General features: G+C 37.6%; 4 protein-coding genes across 4 annotated transcripts; 1 reads left to right on the forward strand and 3 right to left on the reverse strand.

Annotated features, from left to right (window-relative positions):
- The first annotated feature begins 973 nt into the window (after positions 1-973).
- On the forward strand, positions 974-8,813 carry LOC140860799 (mediator of RNA polymerase II transcription subunit 33A-like). The gene is made up of 12 exons (XM_073263804.1): positions 974-1,577; positions 2,553-2,663; positions 3,356-3,703; positions 4,068-4,387; positions 4,482-4,573; positions 4,897-5,245; positions 5,453-5,663; positions 5,870-5,984; positions 6,060-6,221; positions 6,562-7,222; positions 7,329-7,535; positions 7,665-8,813. Exons 1-12 carry the CDS (start codon positions 1,297-1,299, stop codon positions 8,774-8,776), a joined length of 3,969 nt encoding a protein of 1,322 aa, XP_073119905.1. The 5' UTR covers positions 974-1,296; the 3' UTR covers positions 8,777-8,813.
- A 1,037-nt stretch (positions 8,814-9,850) lies between these two features.
- LOC140860433 (NAC transcription factor 25-like) lies at positions 9,851-10,820 on the reverse strand. The gene is made up of 3 exons (XM_073263449.1): positions 10,592-10,820; positions 10,325-10,473; positions 9,851-10,048 (listed from the first exon to the last, which is right to left on the reverse strand). The coding sequence occupies exons 1-3, from the start codon at positions 10,818-10,820 to the stop codon at positions 9,851-9,853; spliced, it is 576 nt and encodes a 191-aa protein (XP_073119550.1).
- A 679-nt stretch (positions 10,821-11,499) lies between these two features.
- LOC140865174 (pentatricopeptide repeat-containing protein At5g19020, mitochondrial) lies at positions 11,500-14,359 on the reverse strand. The gene has a single exon (XM_073269724.1). It carries the CDS (start codon positions 14,338-14,340, stop codon positions 12,277-12,279), a length of 2,064 nt encoding a protein of 687 aa, XP_073125825.1. The 5' UTR covers positions 14,341-14,359; the 3' UTR covers positions 11,500-12,276.
- A 1,106-nt stretch (positions 14,360-15,465) lies between these two features.
- On the reverse strand, positions 15,466-18,627 carry LOC140865667 (uncharacterized protein At5g19025). Its single transcript, XM_073270380.1, has 2 exons — positions 17,803-18,627; positions 15,466-15,967 (listed from the first exon to the last, which is right to left on the reverse strand). Exons 1-2 carry the CDS (start codon positions 18,477-18,479, stop codon positions 15,931-15,933), a joined length of 714 nt encoding a protein of 237 aa, XP_073126481.1. The 5' UTR covers positions 18,480-18,627; the 3' UTR covers positions 15,466-15,930.
- Positions 18,628-20,669: the final 2,042 nt, after the last annotated feature.

The following is a 20,669-nucleotide window of genomic DNA, read 5'->3' on the forward strand; positions in this document are numbered from 1 at the left end:
ATAAAATTATGTTTTAGAAAAGGCTAATTACCAATCACAATTACCAAAAAAGCATTACTAAATTACTATGGCTCACCAGTCACCTACTCACCTACCATGAGTTCCACTTCTCTAAAAAGAAAACTATAAAAAGCTGGCCACACCCACTCACACCATACCCTAATAACCACACAATAATAGTTAGCTTCACTGGAAAAAAAGTTGTAACAATAAGAGAAACTTTTTATTTAAAGAAAAAATATATATAAAAAAATAAAATAATTAGAGAAAAACTTTGTAATGATGCATACCTAAAGCACTATCATGCAAGGACCAACTTTTGATAGGGATTTCAAAATGTCATCATCTCCACCTAACACTACCCACTCTCTCTATATATCAAATTTCAAGTATATTTCTTGAAAAAACTCAAGAATGATGCTAATCACAATTGGGTCGATAATTAGAAGCTAATTGGGGTCTTAATTAGTCACTAATCTATTTTCTGTTAATGGAACAAACCGCAAATTATATGATTGAAAGGATACTATTATCCTTGATTTTGAAGGTGGGGCATAGTGTTGGTGCCTCACATCACACGTCATCCAAATTTATAATAAAAATCATATTTCATTTTGGATTATCTGCCAACATATAATTTAAAGCTTCTAATTTACTCATACATATACAAGAGTGTTACACGTTAAGTAATACATTGCAATTGAAACTACATCATATTATCCTTCATGCATTTTTGAAAGATTATTTTCAAATAAAATACAAGGATAATCATGTAATTTTAAGTGCAATGTGTAACTCAACGTATAACATTCTGTATATATATAGCATTAATCGTAATTTTTATTTGCTTTGTCACATTGACGTAAAATTTTAAAAAAATTATTACAATTTAGTATCGAAAAAAGTATCAAACTGACACTCTGCTTCGTCCAATATTTAGAACATTGGAGCTCTTTTCAAAAAACCATTTAAGCTCAAGAATTAATTCCTAACACAGCGATAAACAAGAAACTAGAAGACAAGAAGATCTGCCTAATCTAAATACAACAGTAAACAAGGCAACCACCATAAACCAACTGAACAAACGCAAATTGCTCAGTTTTTGTTATCTTTTTCCTTCGAAGTTTTCCTCTAAGGTTTCGGTTTTGCTTTCGCATTTGGGTCCAATCACATTGCATCAATCTTCAAGTTTCCCGGTTGTTTACCACAAAATATGCGTGTGCATATATGCACGCAATTTCTTATGGATCAAAACTCAACTCAACGTGAAGGGATGAAAAAGCTTGTGATTTAGCGATGGAAATGACGACCCGGTGGAACTGCAGCATATCGGACTCTGTTTTGGAGCTAACAAAGGTGGCGCAAGAAAATGGCGGGGACCCATTGTTATGGGCCGCGCAGGTTTCCTCAAATCTGACCTCTGTTGGAATCACTTTACCTTCTATTGAACTTGCTGACCTTCTAGTGTCCCACATTTTTTGGGAGAACAACGTGTCGACTGCATGGAAGATATTGGAAAAAGCTTTGGCGCTGAAGATTGTGCCTCCCTTATTTGTTCTTGGTCTCCTCTCAACAAGGTCCTCTTTTATATATTTCTTTCTCCGGGCACTTTCTTTTTAATCTTTTTTTTTTTTGTGTACTCTATTCCATGTGTTTGTTTGCAAAGTTTCAATCTTTACTGAAGGAGGTGTATCACATATATTCATTCACATTGAATTGTTTTATATGTTCTGATGTCTACTGATATCAGTGTTGTAAGTCTGTTCCGTTATTACATTTTGCCGCTTTTGGATGATTGATCTGTGATGGAGATTTCTGCAGCAACGCTTTCCTTACGATAAACTTTCTCGTTTACTGATGTATCACGGGTTTCTACTAAGTGGTGGATCCCACGTGCAAATTGTTGATGACCATTTGAAGAAAATTTCCGAAGGCCAAGTTGCCAACACTACTATTGATGATGTGTTCAGGATCCCTGGTTGTTTTCGTAAATCTCGGCATTCATTGTGCATTTTGTTTTAGGAATCAGCTTTACTCCCTAATGCCATATCTTGAGTTTCCTTGAACAATCTTGTAACATCTAAGCCCGTTATGTTGATTATCTTGCCTTTATAGCAGTATAGAAATATTTCCAGGGGTGCCACAAATTTTCTTGTATTGAATATGCTTTTCATTGACACAGAAGAATCATTTTGTCATTATTCTACGAGAATTCACTGTTGATTTATTTTCTTGTTTTGTTTTGCATATGCACACTTATATAGGAAAAAAAAATTGCTTGCAGTGTTCATAATACGAATAGTGAATGTAGATTTTCTCAGCCTAAGTTCCAATAATAATGTGTTTTTTTCAAAAGGAATAATAATGTGTTTTTTTCATACTATATTGGTCACTATACTTACTGGATAGCGAGGTAGCTTTCTAATTTATCACCTGCATGTTTGAGCTGGATCCTCAAATGAATTCGCTATGTGAAGGCTCTTTACTTTCCATGAGTTTGTACCCTGAATGTGAAAGCTCATTACTTTCGTTGTATCTTAATCGGTGAACAGGGCAGTTTCTTGTCGGCGGTCCTGTCCAGCAGCATTCAGGCTTTATCTGGAACTCCTTAAGTTACATGCTTTCTCACTGAAGGAAAACACAGATTTGCCGAACCATCAGAAGTGAGTACATGATGTTTGATAGCACTGTCTTGTTTTTCGTTTCCTATGTACTTAGATTTCAACCAATCACATGAATCAGTAATTCTTAGGTTTAAGAAGAGATGACATGATTTCTATTGTAATTTTCATCCACGATATCTATTTATCCTTAAATCTCTGTGCTTGCCAGACGAGTACCTTTCTGGCTTAGATGACATTTGTAGGCAAATGTACAACTGATTTGTGTATGTACCTCTTCTATATAACAAACTGGAACATGTTTTATTTTGAATCCTCATATTCACTTGTCTTGTTCATTTTTTGTTGTTTTACAATTCCTCTTGAATAGTGAGTAAGCTTGCTAAAGTATGACAATTATGAAGCAAAAGAGTCAACTTACAGCTACTTAGTAAGGAAATAAGTTTGCAAACAGTCCCCATCAGAATTGCTCTCCCACATACCAATATTACTGCCTTTGACCACAAAGCATTATAATGAAGATTTTCCTTGTAATATTTGTCTGTTTGAAAACATCGAGTCACGCGTTATGCTTTTCTTTTCATGGCACAAAAGTTTGACTTAAGTTGAAACTATAAAATTGCTACCATGTTGTTTGGTCATTCATTTTGTTTCCATGTAATTTCTACTTGTTCCATATATTTGAGATGTGATCCGAGTTTCTGAGGTATTTGCTGCCCAATTCTAATATGCAGGACCATGAATTCGTTAGACGAAATACTTCATTTTTCCAAGATATTTGGCATGCAAACAAATGAATCTGGAAGTCTCTTGGTTCTATATGTTTTTTCCCTTGTCTGGCAGTTGGTTGACACTGCACTCGATGATGAAGGATTACTGGAACTAACACCAGAGAACAACTCTAGATGGCCAGTTAAACCTCAAGATATGGATTTAGATGTCGATAATATGCATGATGAGATAAGGAAAGAACATAGACAGAGATTACAAGCTATTAATTCCATCATGGTCATTGAGCTGATTGGACAGTTCCTGCAAAACAAGGCAACTTCCAGGATACTTTACTTGGCACGCCAAAACATGTCAGGACTTTAGTGCTTATAAAACTTCATTTCCAAATTTGTGTGCTTGGAGTGGTTCATTTTTTGTAGTGTGCCTGAGTTGAAGTAACTTGATTTGAGTTTATAACTTTGCCCCTATCACATCAACTGTATATTCAAGTAGTTTAACTCAGCATCAAAGTGTCTCATTTGGAGTTTGATACATCAATTGAAAATAAATTATATAAAATCACTACAACCAATTGTAGGGACTATACTGATAGACCTTGACATTGAGCGTCTTTTTCTTTTTCCTTTTTAATGTACACGACTGTCATTTTATTGTGTCCATACTCTAGTTATTAGATTTATTTGGGAAAATGTTTGAATAATCTGTCTCTGTCAGGTTCAAACATTGGGAAAGCTTTACCCAGCGAGTGCAGCTGCTTGTAGCAAATTCATCAGCTTTGAGAAATTTGAAATCCAGTACAGTGGAGGTTCTTCTGCTGTTAATATCAGATACTAACAAAACTATGTCTCAACATTTTCAAGTACGTTCATTTCTTCAGTCTCACTCCATGGTGCAATCCAGGCCTCTGGCTGCTTTTGCTGGTCTCTCTCTTGGTATTAGTCGGTCTGGACTTTGGCTACCTCTGGATCTATTCTTTGAAGATGCAATGGATGGTTCAGGAGTTAATGCAACAAGTGCCATAGAAATCATTACTGGTAAAGTCATTGTCCATTGATCTTAATTTTTTCAGTTCCAAGTACATTAAAAGATTTCTGTAGAGTTTTTGTAATTTGGTATTCACTTTTTCAGGTTTAGTTAAGTCCCTTCAAGCAATTAATGCCACCACGTGGCATGAAATATTTCTTGGACTTTGGATGGTCGCCCTACGCCTTGTACAGAGGGTAAGGAATAAATCACTTGGACTTTGACAGTTTAGCTTACATTTTTGGGGAATGTTTTCAAGTAAACCTTTTAGATGATGTTTTGAAGTCAGTGACATTTGTAACATATGTTAGATAAGGTACTTGCTTATGATTGGACACTTTTTTAGCTTGTTCTCTTTGCAATCCAAAGAAATTACATGGAATACACCATCATGCTGACTAGGGGATGTCTTGATACAGTGTGTGTAATCTGCTGGTAGTGAACTTTAGATGTTCTCATGTGATTCTTGAACATTTTTGTTGTTGGCTTGTTGCTGATTGAGTTGGAGTTTAACTTTTAGGAGAGGGATCCCATTGAAGGACCTGTACCCCGACTGAACACTCGCTTGTGCATGTTATTGTCTGTGACAACACTTGTGGTTGCTGATCTTGTCGAGGAAGAGGAAAGTGTGGCAAAAAATGAATCAAATAGTGCTCTGGGCAGGAAACAACAAGTTTCTGGGAAGCGTACGGATTTGGTATTAGGTCTACAGAACCTACATGATTATCAGAGCTTGTTGGCCCCGCCCGAGTCGGTCATTCCTGCTGCCAATCAGGCTGCTGCTAAAGCAATGATGTTTGTATCAGGCACCAATGCTGGAACTGCATATCATGAATGCATCACCTCATCGGACATGCCGATTAACTGTTGTGAGTTTTTTTTAATCTTTTTAGAATCAAGGCCTTCGATGTGGCTTATGTCCTTTGAGGATGTGCATTGTTCAGAATGGTTATCAAAATTGAGTAATTATTACTTATTTAGCAGTTGGCAACCAACTAATTAGCTTACCACTGAGCAGTTGGTTTCTCTAAATTTTTTATGTTGTGGTACTGATTTGTCCAAGTTCTATCCTGCAGCTGGTAGCTTATATCATTTAATTGTTGAGGCTTGCATAGCCAGAAATCTTTTGGACACTTCGGCTTATTTCTGGCCGGGCTATGTAGATGTGCACATCAACCAACTACCACATACTATTCCCACTCAGATGACTGGTTGGTCGGCATTTATGAAAGGGGCTGCTCTCACCCCAGTGATGATCAATGCTTTAGTCTCATCTCCTGCTTCAAGGTATTTGTATCAAAGTATAATAATTCAAAATGTTATTCACTTCTGCTGAAAAGTTGTGTTTTCGATGCAATATCTAACGAACATAAGTTTGAAGGCAAACCCTGTCTCTGACAGCCTTATTTAGGATCAATATGCTAAATATTACTCAGTAACTTATTTATCCAAGAGAAAAGCGACTGAATACTAGCTCATGGATATGGTGGAAGCTTTGCAGAAATTAATAAAGTCTTCGAGATTGCGGTTAAAGGATCCACCGATGAAAGGATAGCTGCTGCTAGCATTCTTTGTGGGGCATCCTTGAGTCATGGATGGAATGTTCAGGTATTTAGGCTTTTGTTATTCATATTTTTATCTTAACTTCCAAACATGCTAACAGCTGATACCCATTACGTGCAGGAACACACTGTTTACTTTATTACCAAACTGCTTTCTCCACCAGTCCCTGTCAACCATTGTGGGAATGAAAGCTATTTGATAGACCATGCTCCCATGCTCAATGTTCTCCTTGTGGGAATAGCCCCGGTTGACTGTGTCCAGATTTTTTCTCTCCATGGATTGGTGTGTTTACTCACACATAGTTAAAAGTTTCTCCCATAAGCATGATAAAATTGTTTCATTGCTATGCTTAGTTTTTGAAAATAAATGTCAAATTGTCAATGATTTCTTCTGGTGGAAATATTATGACCCATGCATGTTACTTATATAAAATCAGGAACAAATGTTCAAATATGTACCAGTGATGTGATGTATGTGCAAGCATAAATATTCTTATTTGAAGCCTTCCTTTTTAGCAGGAACTTCAGATTATCATTTCTCAATACTATTAATATTATTGTATATGATAATGAGCTAGAATTAGAATCGATGAAACCTTAGCTAAAATATTTACTTCTGTCAGGTGCCAGAGCTTGCTGGTTCATTGATGACGATATGTGAGGTTTTTGGCTCATGCGTGCCTGATATCTCCTGGACCATGATCACAGGAGAAGAAATATCTGTTCATGCTGTATTTTCAAATGCATTTGCTCTTCTTCTAAAGTTATGGAGATTTAATCACCCTCCTATCGAGTATGGTGTTGGAGATGTGCCTCCGGTAGGATCCCAACTCACCCCTGAATACCTTTTATTGGTGCGGAATTCTTACCTAGTATCATCAGGAAACTCACTCAAGGATCCAAATCGAAGGAGACTTGCACAAGTTGCCAGTTCTACATCCTCCAAACCCATATTTGTCGACTCATTTCCCAAACTTAAAGTGTGGTATAGGCAACATCTGGCCTGTATAGCTTCTCCTCTCACCGGTCTAGTCAATGGCACACCAGTGCACTGTACTGTTGATACACTACTAAACATGGTGTATAAAAAAATCAGTGCAAGAAACCAGTCTGTGAATACTGCGACATCTGGAAGTAGTAGTTCCTGTGGGACTGGGAGTGAAGATGTTTATCTGAGGCCTAAAATACCGGCTTGGGATATCCTTGAAGCTGTCCCTTTTGTGGCAGATGCCGCTCTAACTGCATGTGCTCATGGAATATTGTCTCCCCGTGAATTATGCACGGGTCTGTCTCCCATCCCCATAAACTTCCGTGTTCTTACTCTTATCTAATAATTTTTTAGTGACATCTTGCTTATATTTCACCTCACCTGATGCTGGTTGCACGGCAGGGCTGAAAGATTTGGCAGATTATCTTCCTGCCACTTTGGCCACTATTGTAAGTTACTTCTCTGCTGAAGTGACCCGAGGTGTTTGGAAGTCAGTTTTCATGAATGGAACAGATTGGCCGAGTCCAGCAGCAAATTTCTCCAATGTTGAGGAACAGATAAAGAAAATACTAGCTGCCACTGGTGTTGATATCCCCAGTCTTGCTGCAGGTTTGCTTTTATTATGATCGGCCTCTCTTAAAATACCAAAATTTTGTGTATACTACGAATTTCGAAACATATGGTCTGAGTTTTGTTTTGTTATTTCTCATCCTACAATAACTCGCTACACTTATAAAGGAGGAAGTTCACCGGCTGCACTTCCATTGCCTTTAGCAGCATTTGTGAGCCTAACCATAACCTATAAGCTTGATAAAGCCTCACAGCGTTTCCTGAATCTTGCTGGTCCGGCTTTGGAGCACCTTGCTGCTGGCTGTCCTTGGCCATGCATGCCAATAGTTGCTTCTTTATGGACCCAAAAAGCTAAGCGTTGGAGTGATTTCCTAGTATTTTCTGCCTCACGTACTGTTTTCCTTCATAGCAATGATGCCGTCGTTCAGCTACTTAGAAGCTGCTTCAGTGCCACGCTTGGTTTGAACAGTAGCTGCATTTCAAATAATGGTGGCATCGGATCACTACTGGGTCATGGATTTGGATCTCATTTTAGTGGTGGAATATCTCCAGTTGCTCCAGGGATTCTATATTTACGAGTTTACCGTTCAATTAGAGACATCATGTTTTTAAGAGACAACATAGTTTCACTGCTGATGCGAACTGTGGAAGACATAGCCAATGGCATCTCGAGTGAGAGTTCTGAGAGGCTGAAAAAGCCAAATGGATTGAAATATGGGCATGCCTCACTTGCTGCATCCATAACCAGGGTTAAACTCGCAGCTTCGCTGGGTGCTTCCATAATGTTCTTAACCGGTGGGCTGGGGCTCGTGCAGTCATTATTTAAAGAAACTCTCCCTTCTTGGTTTATGTCTATTCATCGGACCAAGCAAGAGTGCAATGGAAGTGGAATGCTTCCAATGCTGAGGGGGTATGCATTGGCATACTTGGCAGTACTTTGTGGAGCATTTACTTGGGGTGTCGCCTCATCATCTTCGGCTTCAAAGAGGCGACCTAACATTATTAGAAATCACATGGAATTCCTGGCCAGTGCTCTAGATGGAAAGATTTCACTTGGCTGTGATCCGGCTACTTGGCATGCTTATGTGTCTGGTTTCATGAGCTTGATGGTGAGATGCACACCAACCTGGATACTCGAGGTGAACGTCGAGTTGTTGAAGAGACTTAGCAAGGGATTGAGACGATGGAGCGAGGAGGAACTTGCTCTTGCTTTGTTAGGTGTTGGTGGGGCGAGTACCATGGGCTCTGCTGCTGAACTGATGATAGAAACTGAAATATAGCTTTGTATGATAAAATCTGAGATTTTGTCGGCTATGTATGCAGCAATATATTGTCCTTGTTTTCTAGGATATATGTTTTTTAAAAATGATAATTTCATTATTCAAAGTTCAAGTAATCTTTGTCATAAAACCAGGGGCGTAGTTAGAAAAAATTTTCACCATAAAATGTATCACATTTCTCATTGACAATATATTGTCATATTAGAGTACGCATTGCCAGATCTAGTTGAACATAACTAGGCAAGATCTAGTTGAACATAACTACTAACATTAATATCAATATACTGGTTGGACGAACTGGACGATAGAGTCGGATGCTCTAGCTGCTCATGTGAAAGCTGTTTACAAGGAGGAACCATTCTCGATGGAGGAACCTGTTGCCAGGCACATTAGATTACTTAATTTGTTCTCACAATCACAGAAGATGGGTGCAACACAGTCCAAGAACATCAAACAGAGTGGCAGACTTTCTAGCTTGATTCTGTTTATTATCTGGGATATAGCAGCCTACATGATTTGTAGTTGTTTAAATGGTAAAAAGATCGACACATGACTAGGATTTTGTTTGGACATGAACTTTAAAACTTTTTAAGTGTGCAAATCATTAAAAAAAAAAATTTGCCGCGACCACCGAACTATCGATCAGAATCCTCGAGGAATTTTGTCATTGCATGTATGGTACTTAGATCCATGTATGCAACATAATGGGATAGTTAACATGTGAAAAGTCTGACAATATTTTATTTTAGAAGCATTAATTAGTGATTCGATATAAATATACTAATTAAAAATGTAGTTATATATGGATGATCTTATAATTAATTCCTGATCGAAATAATTGTTTGTTTATATGAAGGTATATCATATGAGCGAAGACTTGGAAATTTAATATAGAATTGTGAATATATATAGTTTGATAATTTACAAGTAAAAAAAAAAATTAACATGAAATCGTTTAATTGAGACATGCACGAAACTATTAATAAATTGGAAAACTAATGTACATCTTTGTATCTAATGCATGCTAGGGATCATTCCTACATCCTTTTGTATCAAATTCATTGAATACAATAGTTACGATATATCGAGCTGGTACTCCATAATAGCATCATTCCATATCGTGAGCGGCTGCTGTGTTATCGGAAAATGTTGGTAATCTGTAATATTATCATTCAGCAGTAATTGCACTTGACTTTCATTATCATCTTCATGTCCGGAACAACGCAGCGCCGGTTTCCTGTCATAGATGTGGCACAGAACGCAGTCGTCTAGCTGCAAAAGTCGCGAACAAACAATATGTTGGTAATTGGTATCATGTACACCAAACAAAAAAACAAAAAAAACATGTAACGTGAAACACTATATATAACAAAATTAGATTCAATATTATTGAATATTTGAGAATTGGTACTTACGTGCATGTTTTCGTTAGCCGGCCGTGTGGGAGGACGGTTGAGCGTGTATTCGTGCATGATCCAATTAGTATTGTGTCCTTTACGGGCATTCCCATGATAAAAAAACTAAAGTCTTCTTGAATCCAACACAAACTTTTTTGTGATATATCTTTTTATCAGCCACCGTCGCCTTCCAATATCCGTCGCCCGCCGCTCGGTTCGGTCGACTCCCGTTTAAATACTTGCGCTCTCTCCCGGTAAAGAAATACCATTCATAATCTCTACCCAAAGTCGGATACATCGCTGTAAGGTAACGTAAACAATATCAAACCATACATGCATATGAGATATATACCATACATTAATATCGCAATACGTGCGTAAATTATAACATATACAAAATTAAACAAAGAGTACGTACGTATCGGTAACTCCCACGGATTAAATTTGTAAACGTTGACGTCGAATATACAGACGTTGGCGCCGACGGGCTGGTTCTCCGTCCTCTTCTTCAGGTAATGGGCAACGGGCTGTTCGTCCGTCGGTTTGAAACGAAACCCCGGCGGATACAATATAGGTCGAACGGGATTCGAAGCTTGTTCCGGATTACACCGGTTGGTGGGCACGATACACCAGTGGTTGGCCTCCATGAGAACTTGGATTTTGAATATTGTATGAGGATGTTGAATACTTGATACCGATCTTGGTTTCTGTTTTATTTTTATGATAATTGGGTTTGTGAAGTTTATATATATAGTTAATAAACAAAGTTGGCGGGGATTTCCGGTTGGGGAAGGTCTCTTGCGTATCAGTTTTCTAGTAGAGTTACTAATTAGAAATCTAACCAAATCGGATAAATATTTCAAATTTCAAATTTCAAAATGTTGATGTATGATATTTTTATTCCCGTGCGCTTCAATAAATCAATTATAGTCATGTAACTATGTATTTTTTGTTTTTGTTTTTGTTTTTATATCAATTTTAGTCTTTTGCATGAAAAATAAATCTAATTAAATGGATAATATTGTTGTTAAAATTTATAGCTACATTGTAAAACACATTGTTAAAATATCTTTGTAACTAATATGATCCATAATTATAAATAGATTGTGCGTACTCACGTATATTAATTACGCGCACTCACGTGCATCGCACGTGCCTGTTACTAGTAATTTAAAAGGTTATAATTATATTATTATCCATCAACGATAGCTTTTGATAATAACATTTTAATTAAATTTTACGGTTTGTATTAGATTTTATATCATAAGATCGATTCTCATTTCGTGCAACAATGATCAAAACGAGATATATGGGTGGTTGAAGAAATTCCACACAGGCTAACCTGCTGAATGCTAGAAAACTAGTAAAAATGAAGACAAAACTAACTAATATACCAAACACTAAAACGCATTGGTAAACATGTAATTTAATGTTCAAGAAAATCCTATCATTATCAATAGCCGGGTCCAATCCATCGAACATCTTCACATTCCTAACACACCAAATATGATAGATGGTAGCAGAGAAAGCCAGCTTCGTAGCCTTTAAGACTAATTCTCGAATTCCCTCGAAAATTTTTCTTGTACCATTTGAGGGCACAACATAAGGTCGTGACAGAAACAGATAACTGAACTGACACTCGAAGAATAGGTGATCCAGGCGATCCAAGCCTGAGAAACTATGGCTAGATCTCTTGTCCATGAGAAAAGTTGGAGGCTCTCGTGTAGATAGTAGTCCTCGGGCGCCCAACAAAAGTATGCTTTGGTAACAGATAGGATCTCCAAACAACCGAGGCATTGGGAACCGGCTGTCTATTCGGTCGAAAAAACTGAAATGTTCTGCTGGCTCCCAAAGTTCTCTGACCAGACCAAGAATCCAGACGAGCAGCAGCGAGTAAGGGAGTGTCAGCAGCGGCAAGGAGCTCATCCCTGCTCTGGAGAATACGTTTGATGAACAAAGAGTCCGTATGCTTCGCTGTCCAAGGCCACAAGTCCACCCAAGAGAGAGAGATATGGTGAACCCACAGCTGATATGCTCTGCTGGCTCTCAAAGTACTATGGCATATTAATAGAATCGGTCTTTACGAAAGCATAAGCCAGTATGTCATACAACACCACTATAACCTGGGGATCTCGACAATTTTCCATCTTGCACTGCTCTCCGCACTAATAAAGCATCGTGCCACCTGCCTACGTTCGCATAAATGTTGGACAGTAGAACTCGACTAGGACCATGTGATGGCTCTACCTTTGCCACATTCTCTGCAGCTCTTTCACCTATATCTGTGTTACCATGTGTTTTACAAGCTGCCAATAATGTACCCCATATTACGGCATCTGCCTTCATGGGCATGCTTTTTATGAGTTCTTCTGCCTCTTTTAGCCTTCCAGCTCTGCCTAAAAGATCTATCATACATCCGTAATGCTTGATGTTTGGTTGTATACCATATATGCCATTCATGCTCTTAAAATGCTTTTCTCCATCTTCCACTAGCCCAGCATGGCAACATGCACTCAAGACTCCAATAAATGTGATAGCATTAAGTCGTATATTACGCTTCTGCAAATCTGAGAAAATTCTTAAAGATGCTGCAGCATGCCCGTGCACAGCCAAGCCACATATAATTGCGTTCCAAGGTGAGACAGTGGTGGTTCTCTCTTGAATTTGATGAAACACTTCTAAAGCAGCAATGATACTCCCACATTTCGCGTACATATCAATGATTGCTGCACTCAAATTATCATTAACTGATATCGAGTTGCTAAAGATGTACTCATGAGCCCATCTTCCTTCCTTTAATGTGCCTAAAGTAGAAATGGCAGAAAAGACACTGACCATCGTGATTTCGTTTGGCTTAAATCCCTTCCCTAACATTTCATGAAAAAGTTTGACAGCCAAAGCAGGCTGCCCATTTTGTGAATAACCAGAAATCATTGAGCTCCATGAAAAGACATCTCTTTCAGGCATCTCATTAAATAAACAATTAGCCTCATCAACCATTTCATTTCCTATTAGTCCTGAAATAAGGGCATTCCAACATGCTACATGATTCTTATTTCCCAGTTCAAACTGCAAGCGAGCCAATTTTACTTCTCGACAAGCTGCATAAAATCGAATTAATGTTGCCTGCATGAAATCATAACAACCAAACCCCATTTTCTCACCTAAACCATGAAACTGTTGACCTTCAACAAAGTTCGTTTCTTGCCCACAAGCAGATATGATATCCACGATCATAACTTGATTAGGACTCAAGCCAGTTTGCCTCATTTCACAATAGAGCACCAAAGCCTCCCTCAGTCGCCCCACTTGCAAATATCCATCAATGATTGTACCCCAAGACACCACATCTTTTCCAATAATTCCATCAAACAACTCTTTAGCCATATCAACCAGCCCTGCCTTTGTGTATCCGTTTAACATAACATTCCAAGAAACCACATTCTTTTCTTTCATCGTATCAAAAATCATCCTTGCATCAGCAAGACGCGAGCTCGTGCAGTACAAGTGAACCAAGTTCGTCGATATGAGAACAACAAACACATCGAGACCAAGTTTCAACACGAAACCGTGCAAAAATCTCCCTCTTTGTCGGAGCCCATCAACACGTGCGTAAGCCGCAATGACACTAGCCATAGTCACTTCGTTAGGGACCAATCCTAACAGCCTCATTTCGTTAAAAAATTCAACTGCATCTTCATAAAACTCATTTTGAGCCAACCCCATGATCACAGTCGTGTAAGACACACAGTTTCTAGCAGGCATTCTCACAAACAGCTCACGCGCATCATTCAAATGTCCATATTTCACGTACCCACCGATCATTATGTTACATGATACCAAATCCAACTTCAGTGACGTGTCGAAGATCGATTTGGCACACGAAATCAGCCCGCATTTCGAGTACATGCTCATCAAACTATTTTGTATGAATAAGTTGGAGTTCCGCCCAGATTTCATTATAAGGCAATGGAGCTGCTGGCCATGAGAGATTAACGAAGGGGATGCTGAGATAGTTTTTAGTGCAGAAACCAACGAAAATTCGAAGGACTCGTGTTTCATGTTGCTGTTTCTCAAAAGGGTCTGGAGGATTGGAGCGGAAATCGTGCAGAGGCATCTCGAATTGATGCGCAGGGATAAGATTTTTGGTCTGAATGCAAAGTTCATTAGATGGTTTCATCAGAGAATGAAGCCCGTAATATTTTCTGGTCAATATAGTTTCTGCGAAAGGTTGGTTGCGACCCGGGGACCGTGTCATGCTTTAGAGCTGTCGAAATGGGTTAGATCATCGTCTATGACTCCATGCTATAAAATAAGTGGATAGGTTGATAATTTCTTGACAGATAGCCCATTCTAACACTAATAATAGTTGTAAAATATCCAACATAAAATTAATGGTAATTATTTCATATTTGTATGAACTCTTTTTGGTTCAACAAGAAAACAAATCATGCATTGAGGAATTAAATGTCTGTATATATTTGAATAGTAAAATGTATATATTGGAATGCCTAAAATTGTGATGAAATTTTGGTTTTCACACAAGTAAGGATTAATTAAGATTTATAAATATAGCTAAATATTTCAAACACGTTAAAAGTATTTTTAGAATTGTACACCTTTAAGCTGATTATTGAAACATGTGATAAATGTATGTTAGGTCTTATCAAATGACGTGATAAAAATTTCATGGTCTCATCAAATAACGGTAAGTGAGATCCTACCTAAACAAATACTGCCTTAACATACATTTAATAGTTGACATTTATCAATAAATGTGGGATCAATTATTTTTTAGTGAACCCCGCATGTATTGATAAATGATCACCCTTAGATCTATCATAAAAGTAGTGAAAAATGATCCTCAAATAACATCCAAAATGCGTTGCTTAAAATCATGTTTGCAAAAACTTATTTTAAGTGTTTCCAAGCTTCTAGTCAGTCACATGTTTGGAAATTCTATGCAAAAGCTAAAATGTATTTAAAATAAACTCTTGCAAACACTATCTAAGTAATATAACATAGTTACTCTAAAATGACCAAAAGTCTAATATCATATTCAGGTTCAAATGACGTGTGAAATGCGAATAGAAATGTTCAAATAGAATGTAGAAAGAATAAGATACAATGATCAAGTGAAATGTCGTTGGCACTGAATATTATATCACATGCTATGTATTAAGCATGCAGTTCATATACATTAACCAAATACTTGTTATTATTTGTTTCATATAAAAACAACTCACTATCACAACCAAAGAAACGTGGAAAATTTAATAACACATTTCATGAAAAATCGATGGTGCGCAGAATCAATGTTAGCAAAGCTGTGGGGTGAAATATTCTCCTAAAAGGTACAAGGTATGTACCCAAATCACACTAAAACACATTTCATACTGAAAATCTTGGTAATATTTGTGCCATAACATGTGGACTGTGTGTCTGTGTTCCCAATCCTTAAGCATGAAGATCAGCATGTACCAGCAAGATATCAATAAGCATTAGCTATGTATGCTACTGAAGGGAAAAAAAAAATAAAATTGGGATTTCTGTTGAACTAATTTCTTTTATTTATTCCCACTTAGTTCGGTATAGAGAAGATATGAGTTCCCCACAAAGATGTGGATAAATGCAAGAGTCATGGTGCTGCAATATTGAAAGAAAATTGTTCCCAACAATGCAGTCTTTCTGAATGAATACGAAACAAGTGACTACAGAAGGAACTGTTGATGAGACCCAAGGGAATGCCCACCACAGTCAGCGACGATCTCCGCCACCAGTAAGAACCAGACTTCTGAAATACGACATTAGATAACAGGGGTTAAAAATAACACAGCAGGGGAAAACGAAATTTGAAATAATTGAGAAGGTAGGAAAATCAAATATGAGTGGCAAACAACAAACTATGCACATTTATGGAGAAAACAAATGATAGAACAGAGCCGCATATAAGCACATAAAAAATAACTGAGGAGAATATGCTAGCATGAATCTACAGTTAAAACATTAAAGAAAGCAACAGATAACGAGTAAACGAGTGCCTTTAGCTTCCACCCACCAAATGAAATTGAGGAAGATTCCTTTGAGATACTTCGAATATATTCAGGTTCAAGCAAAGGCATTAGGTGGGCAACTATGCATAAACCTAGTAGAAGAAGGAAATGCAAATCGAATGGAACGAATTTATCTGACAAATATAAAGTTTCTTTCATTTAACATTAGATACCCGTCCTACATAAGTAGAATAAGAAGAGTGTCACGTCCTGAGTCCAGGATATGATGTAATACTGTTCCCAAATTCACAATGAACAAAAATACAAAACTTTGTATCATAGCAATGAAATAACCATAAATTTATAAATGACAACACAATGAAAGCATATCAAACATCAGAAACAGAAAATAGACCAACAGATGTAAACCTCATAATGACAGAATATTTCAATTTCCAGAGACTTAAATCCACACTCCAACATAAGCTTGCAACTATACCCATTATCATTTAAAGACACTATCAAACTCCAACACGTAGTCTAAGGAGCAATCCAACATAAAAATCTCACACAAAACAACATACAGAACAAGAAACTAAAAAGAAAATAATCAGGCTTCTCTAAAACAAGAAATTAAGCAGAGAATCCTCAGGCTTCTCTGAAATAAGAATGAATTAGATAATGCCTTTGACATCAAATTACTAAAATGTAACATTAACATAATCTTCATCCACCAATCATGTTGATACATTATTTTTAACAGATAGACTAGTTTAATATACTATATATTAGAAATCTCATTTCCCCCAAAAGTCAAATTCAACCTTGTGGCAAACTAAATCACTGAAGAATGCTCCATAAATTAATCGCCACCTACTTCCATGCAGCAGATGTTACACAATAGGAATGGACTCCATTAATCAAAATAACAATCCTATTGTAGCATGAAAAAACAAAATCAAAATGAGCGAGTTGATCAAGATATGCACCAGTGCAGAACAGCCTAGGCCTCTAGATAGCTGTTGCAGGTTGTTTTCTCCACTTAACAAAACTTCGGTAGCAGTCTAAAGTTTAACACACTCAAATTATATTACATAATGCAAAAATGCAACTGCTGTGTCATTCTCATATTTTCCTCTCCAAAAACAACGGCCTTCAAGCATCTTGTACCAATTCCCTATCTCTAACTCCCAACAGGAGACAATCTGCTGAGAGGAACAAAAATTCCCTATCCTTATCATAGTTACAACAGAACAGACATCACTTTAGCATGAATAACTGTACCATTGCTAAACCTGTGAAGTCAAAGGGCATGACACAAAGGACAAAGATCATCTACATATCTGGGTATTTTTTTATCACATTGACTTTACTACACAAATTTACTAGACTCCATGTAATTCACAAGGCTTATCAGCCAAGACACTGACAAATAAACGAAATTCTATCAATAACCAACATCCTTGTACCAAAACCAATCATATCCTAACATGTTGATAAAAACATTCGATGGAAATACACGATTTCTCATTTGAGTTGCATTATCGTATCACAATCAAACAATGCCACGGTCAAGTGAAAATTAATTCATTCCCATTCCAATAAAAAGAATCAGCACAAGAAAGACTCCACTCACTTCTTGTGTCGCCGCCCACGCTTAGGACCCCATCCCTCGAGTTTAGCAACCGGGCACCCACATTTTGCTCGAAAAAACAGCACAGCTCGCCCGTTAGGCGGGGCCATCTTCCTCAATTCAGCACGCAAACACTCGTAATCAGGGTTGTCCTCGGTGCCCCCTTTCCAGGGCAATTCATTAACATCTTTAACTGCTTTATTCCCGCTTCCCATCCGCAACAAGTCCTCGCCTTGCAGCTGCAAATCAAACTCCATCGCCTTTTTCAACCCTTTACAGCCAATCTTACCACACTTTCTTGATCTGTGCCCGCAACAGATCTCAAAGAAAACAACAAAAACTACAAAAGACAGCAGAAACAACGCGAAAAAGACTAATTGGGATTGCGGGTTGGAGGTTAGATGGTAACGGAAGTGTGAAATTATAGTGGGCAAGGGAGGGAGGATAAGTGACAGTGATTGGAAAATATAAGAAAAATAGGATATGATTAGAAAAGCGCCGGAGAAAATCACGAGAATGAAGATGAGGATGTCGAGGGTGGCGGAGGGGGAGTGTCTGCAGAGGGAAGGGCAGTTGGGTGAATTGAGGTGGTGTGGTTGCGGCTGAGGATTGGGGGAGCTGGGTTTCTTGAGGGAGGAGGAAGGAGGCATAATGGCGGAGTTGAGGAGGTGATGGCGCATGTTAGTGAAAAACAGGTCCAGTGGCGGCGGAAATGGGCACGCAGGCGGGGGGCTCTTCCCTTTTTCAGGTGAAGCGAGGGGAGGTGCGCATGTTAGCAGCCCATTGGGGGTGCGCAGGTTAAAAGTGGCTGCACTCGGCCGTATATCTTATACATCCATTCGTCTTTATTACATGGCTCGTGCCATTTAAATACACGATATTTTGTTTGATTTAATTTTTACAGTGTCCCTTCGATTCAAATATTCAATTCTGTTACGTTTTCAAATTTCATATTTTAATTAATAGTAATAATAGTATGGTAGAGGTATTCATCATTCATTATTTTTGTTTCGGGTGTCGATTAAATTACATTGGGTGTGAGGGAAGTTTAATTAATGTGATATATATAATTTGATTTTGATTCATATAATTTATATAATATTATTTTATAGTTAAATATGGATTCTTTTATTGAAAGGATTTTAGATTATCACATCACTCCTAATAAAAATTATGAAAAATTATTCACTTGAAAATCATACAAAAAATCATGATTAAATAATTATTTTGGTTGTAAAATCACACGTCACATGTAAAAACACAATTCTAAAAGGGAGCGTGTCTAGGAACCTATCACTAAGTGATTGTCCACCACCCTCATTTTTAGACAATCGATGCTTCTGGGTGTTGTGTCTTTAATCAGCAACCTAATCGCCGCTTTGGCGGCTCAAAATCCGCTAGGTGGCCACTTGGATTAATATAATATATTTTTTTAATTTTAAAATTTTAAAGAAGATTATTTGACAGATTTTCAAACCAATTTTTATCATATTCAGATAGACAAAAACTCCTATGAGATGGTCTCAATGGTCATTTTTTTTAGACGAATCTCTTATATGGGCTATCCATTAAAAAGTATTATATTTTATGCCAAAAATATTACTTATTATTATAAATATGGATAGGATTGACCCGTCTCACAGGAGTGTTACTCGTGAAGATAAAGAATATGCAATGAATTTTGAGTTTAGATTCGATGAAGAAATATTAAAATAATCAAGAAGAATTATATATTTATATTCAAAAAAATCGTGTAGGGTAAATTAGATATTTATTAGTCTAAAATCCATATAGGTGAATAAGATATCTATGCTAAAAAAAAAAAGGATCTAGACGGCAGCCTAAAATTTCAAGTGTTAAACAATGAGTGATCGTCTATCTATCGCCTATCGATTTTTAGTAAAACACCGGTTTACTTAAACACGCATGAACATCTTACGGACGGAACATATAATTTTATTTTATAAACAATGTAATTACCAAACACCTCACGATCACCAGTGGTATGATATGAAGCTCCCGAATCCATAACCCAAGAATCAACCGGGCTTTCCATGGATAGTACTAAGGCATCATGTACATCCTCAGTAACAGCATTTGCATTATTCTTGGGTGATCCGCAGTCCTTTTTCATGTGGCCAGTTTCACCACAGCTCCAGCACTTCAATTTCTTTTCAAAGGTATTTTTGTCTTTTCCATTCCTTGACTTGGATCTGCCACGCCATCGGTTAGAATTCTTTTCAGCACTTCTGCCCCTACTTTTGTTTTCGAGATTTAGGGCAGATCTCGATGATGTTGCTTCTCCCGAATCCCTCCTGCGAACTTCTTCACCAAGGATTCGATCTCTGACATCGTTGAATTGTAATTTTCCCTTTCCAGCAGAATTTCTAACCGCTGCCCGCATCGGCTCCCAAACATTTGGTAAAGACGCCAAAAGAATAAGTGCACGAATTTCATCATCAAACTTGATATCAACCGATGTTAGCTGGGAACACAATCGTGTTGAATTCATTGATGTGTGTCGCCACCGAAGCACCTACCTACATCTTCAAGTTGAATAATTTTTTCATGAGGAACACTTTATTATTTGCAGATGGCTTCTCGTACATGTCCGACAAAATGGACATCATCTCCTCTGTGGTTTTTGTCTCAGCCACGTTGTGGGCCACGTTCTTTGTTAGGATCAATCGTATTACCCCTAACACTTGTCGGTCAAGAAGCTCCCACTCATCATCCTCCATCTTTTTTGGCTTCACCTCAGATAGAGGTTGATGTAGCTTCTTGCTATACAGATAATCTTTAATCTGTAACCGCCAAAACGTGAAATCTGTATCGTCGAACTTATTGATTCCAGGTCCCGATCCGTCATT

The sequence above is a fragment of the Henckelia pumila genome, chromosome 4, assembly GCF_033568475.1.
Source record: "Henckelia pumila isolate YLH828 chromosome 4, ASM3356847v2, whole genome shotgun sequence".
NCBI classification, from domain to species: Eukaryota; Viridiplantae; Streptophyta; class Magnoliopsida; order Lamiales; family Gesneriaceae; genus Henckelia; species Henckelia pumila.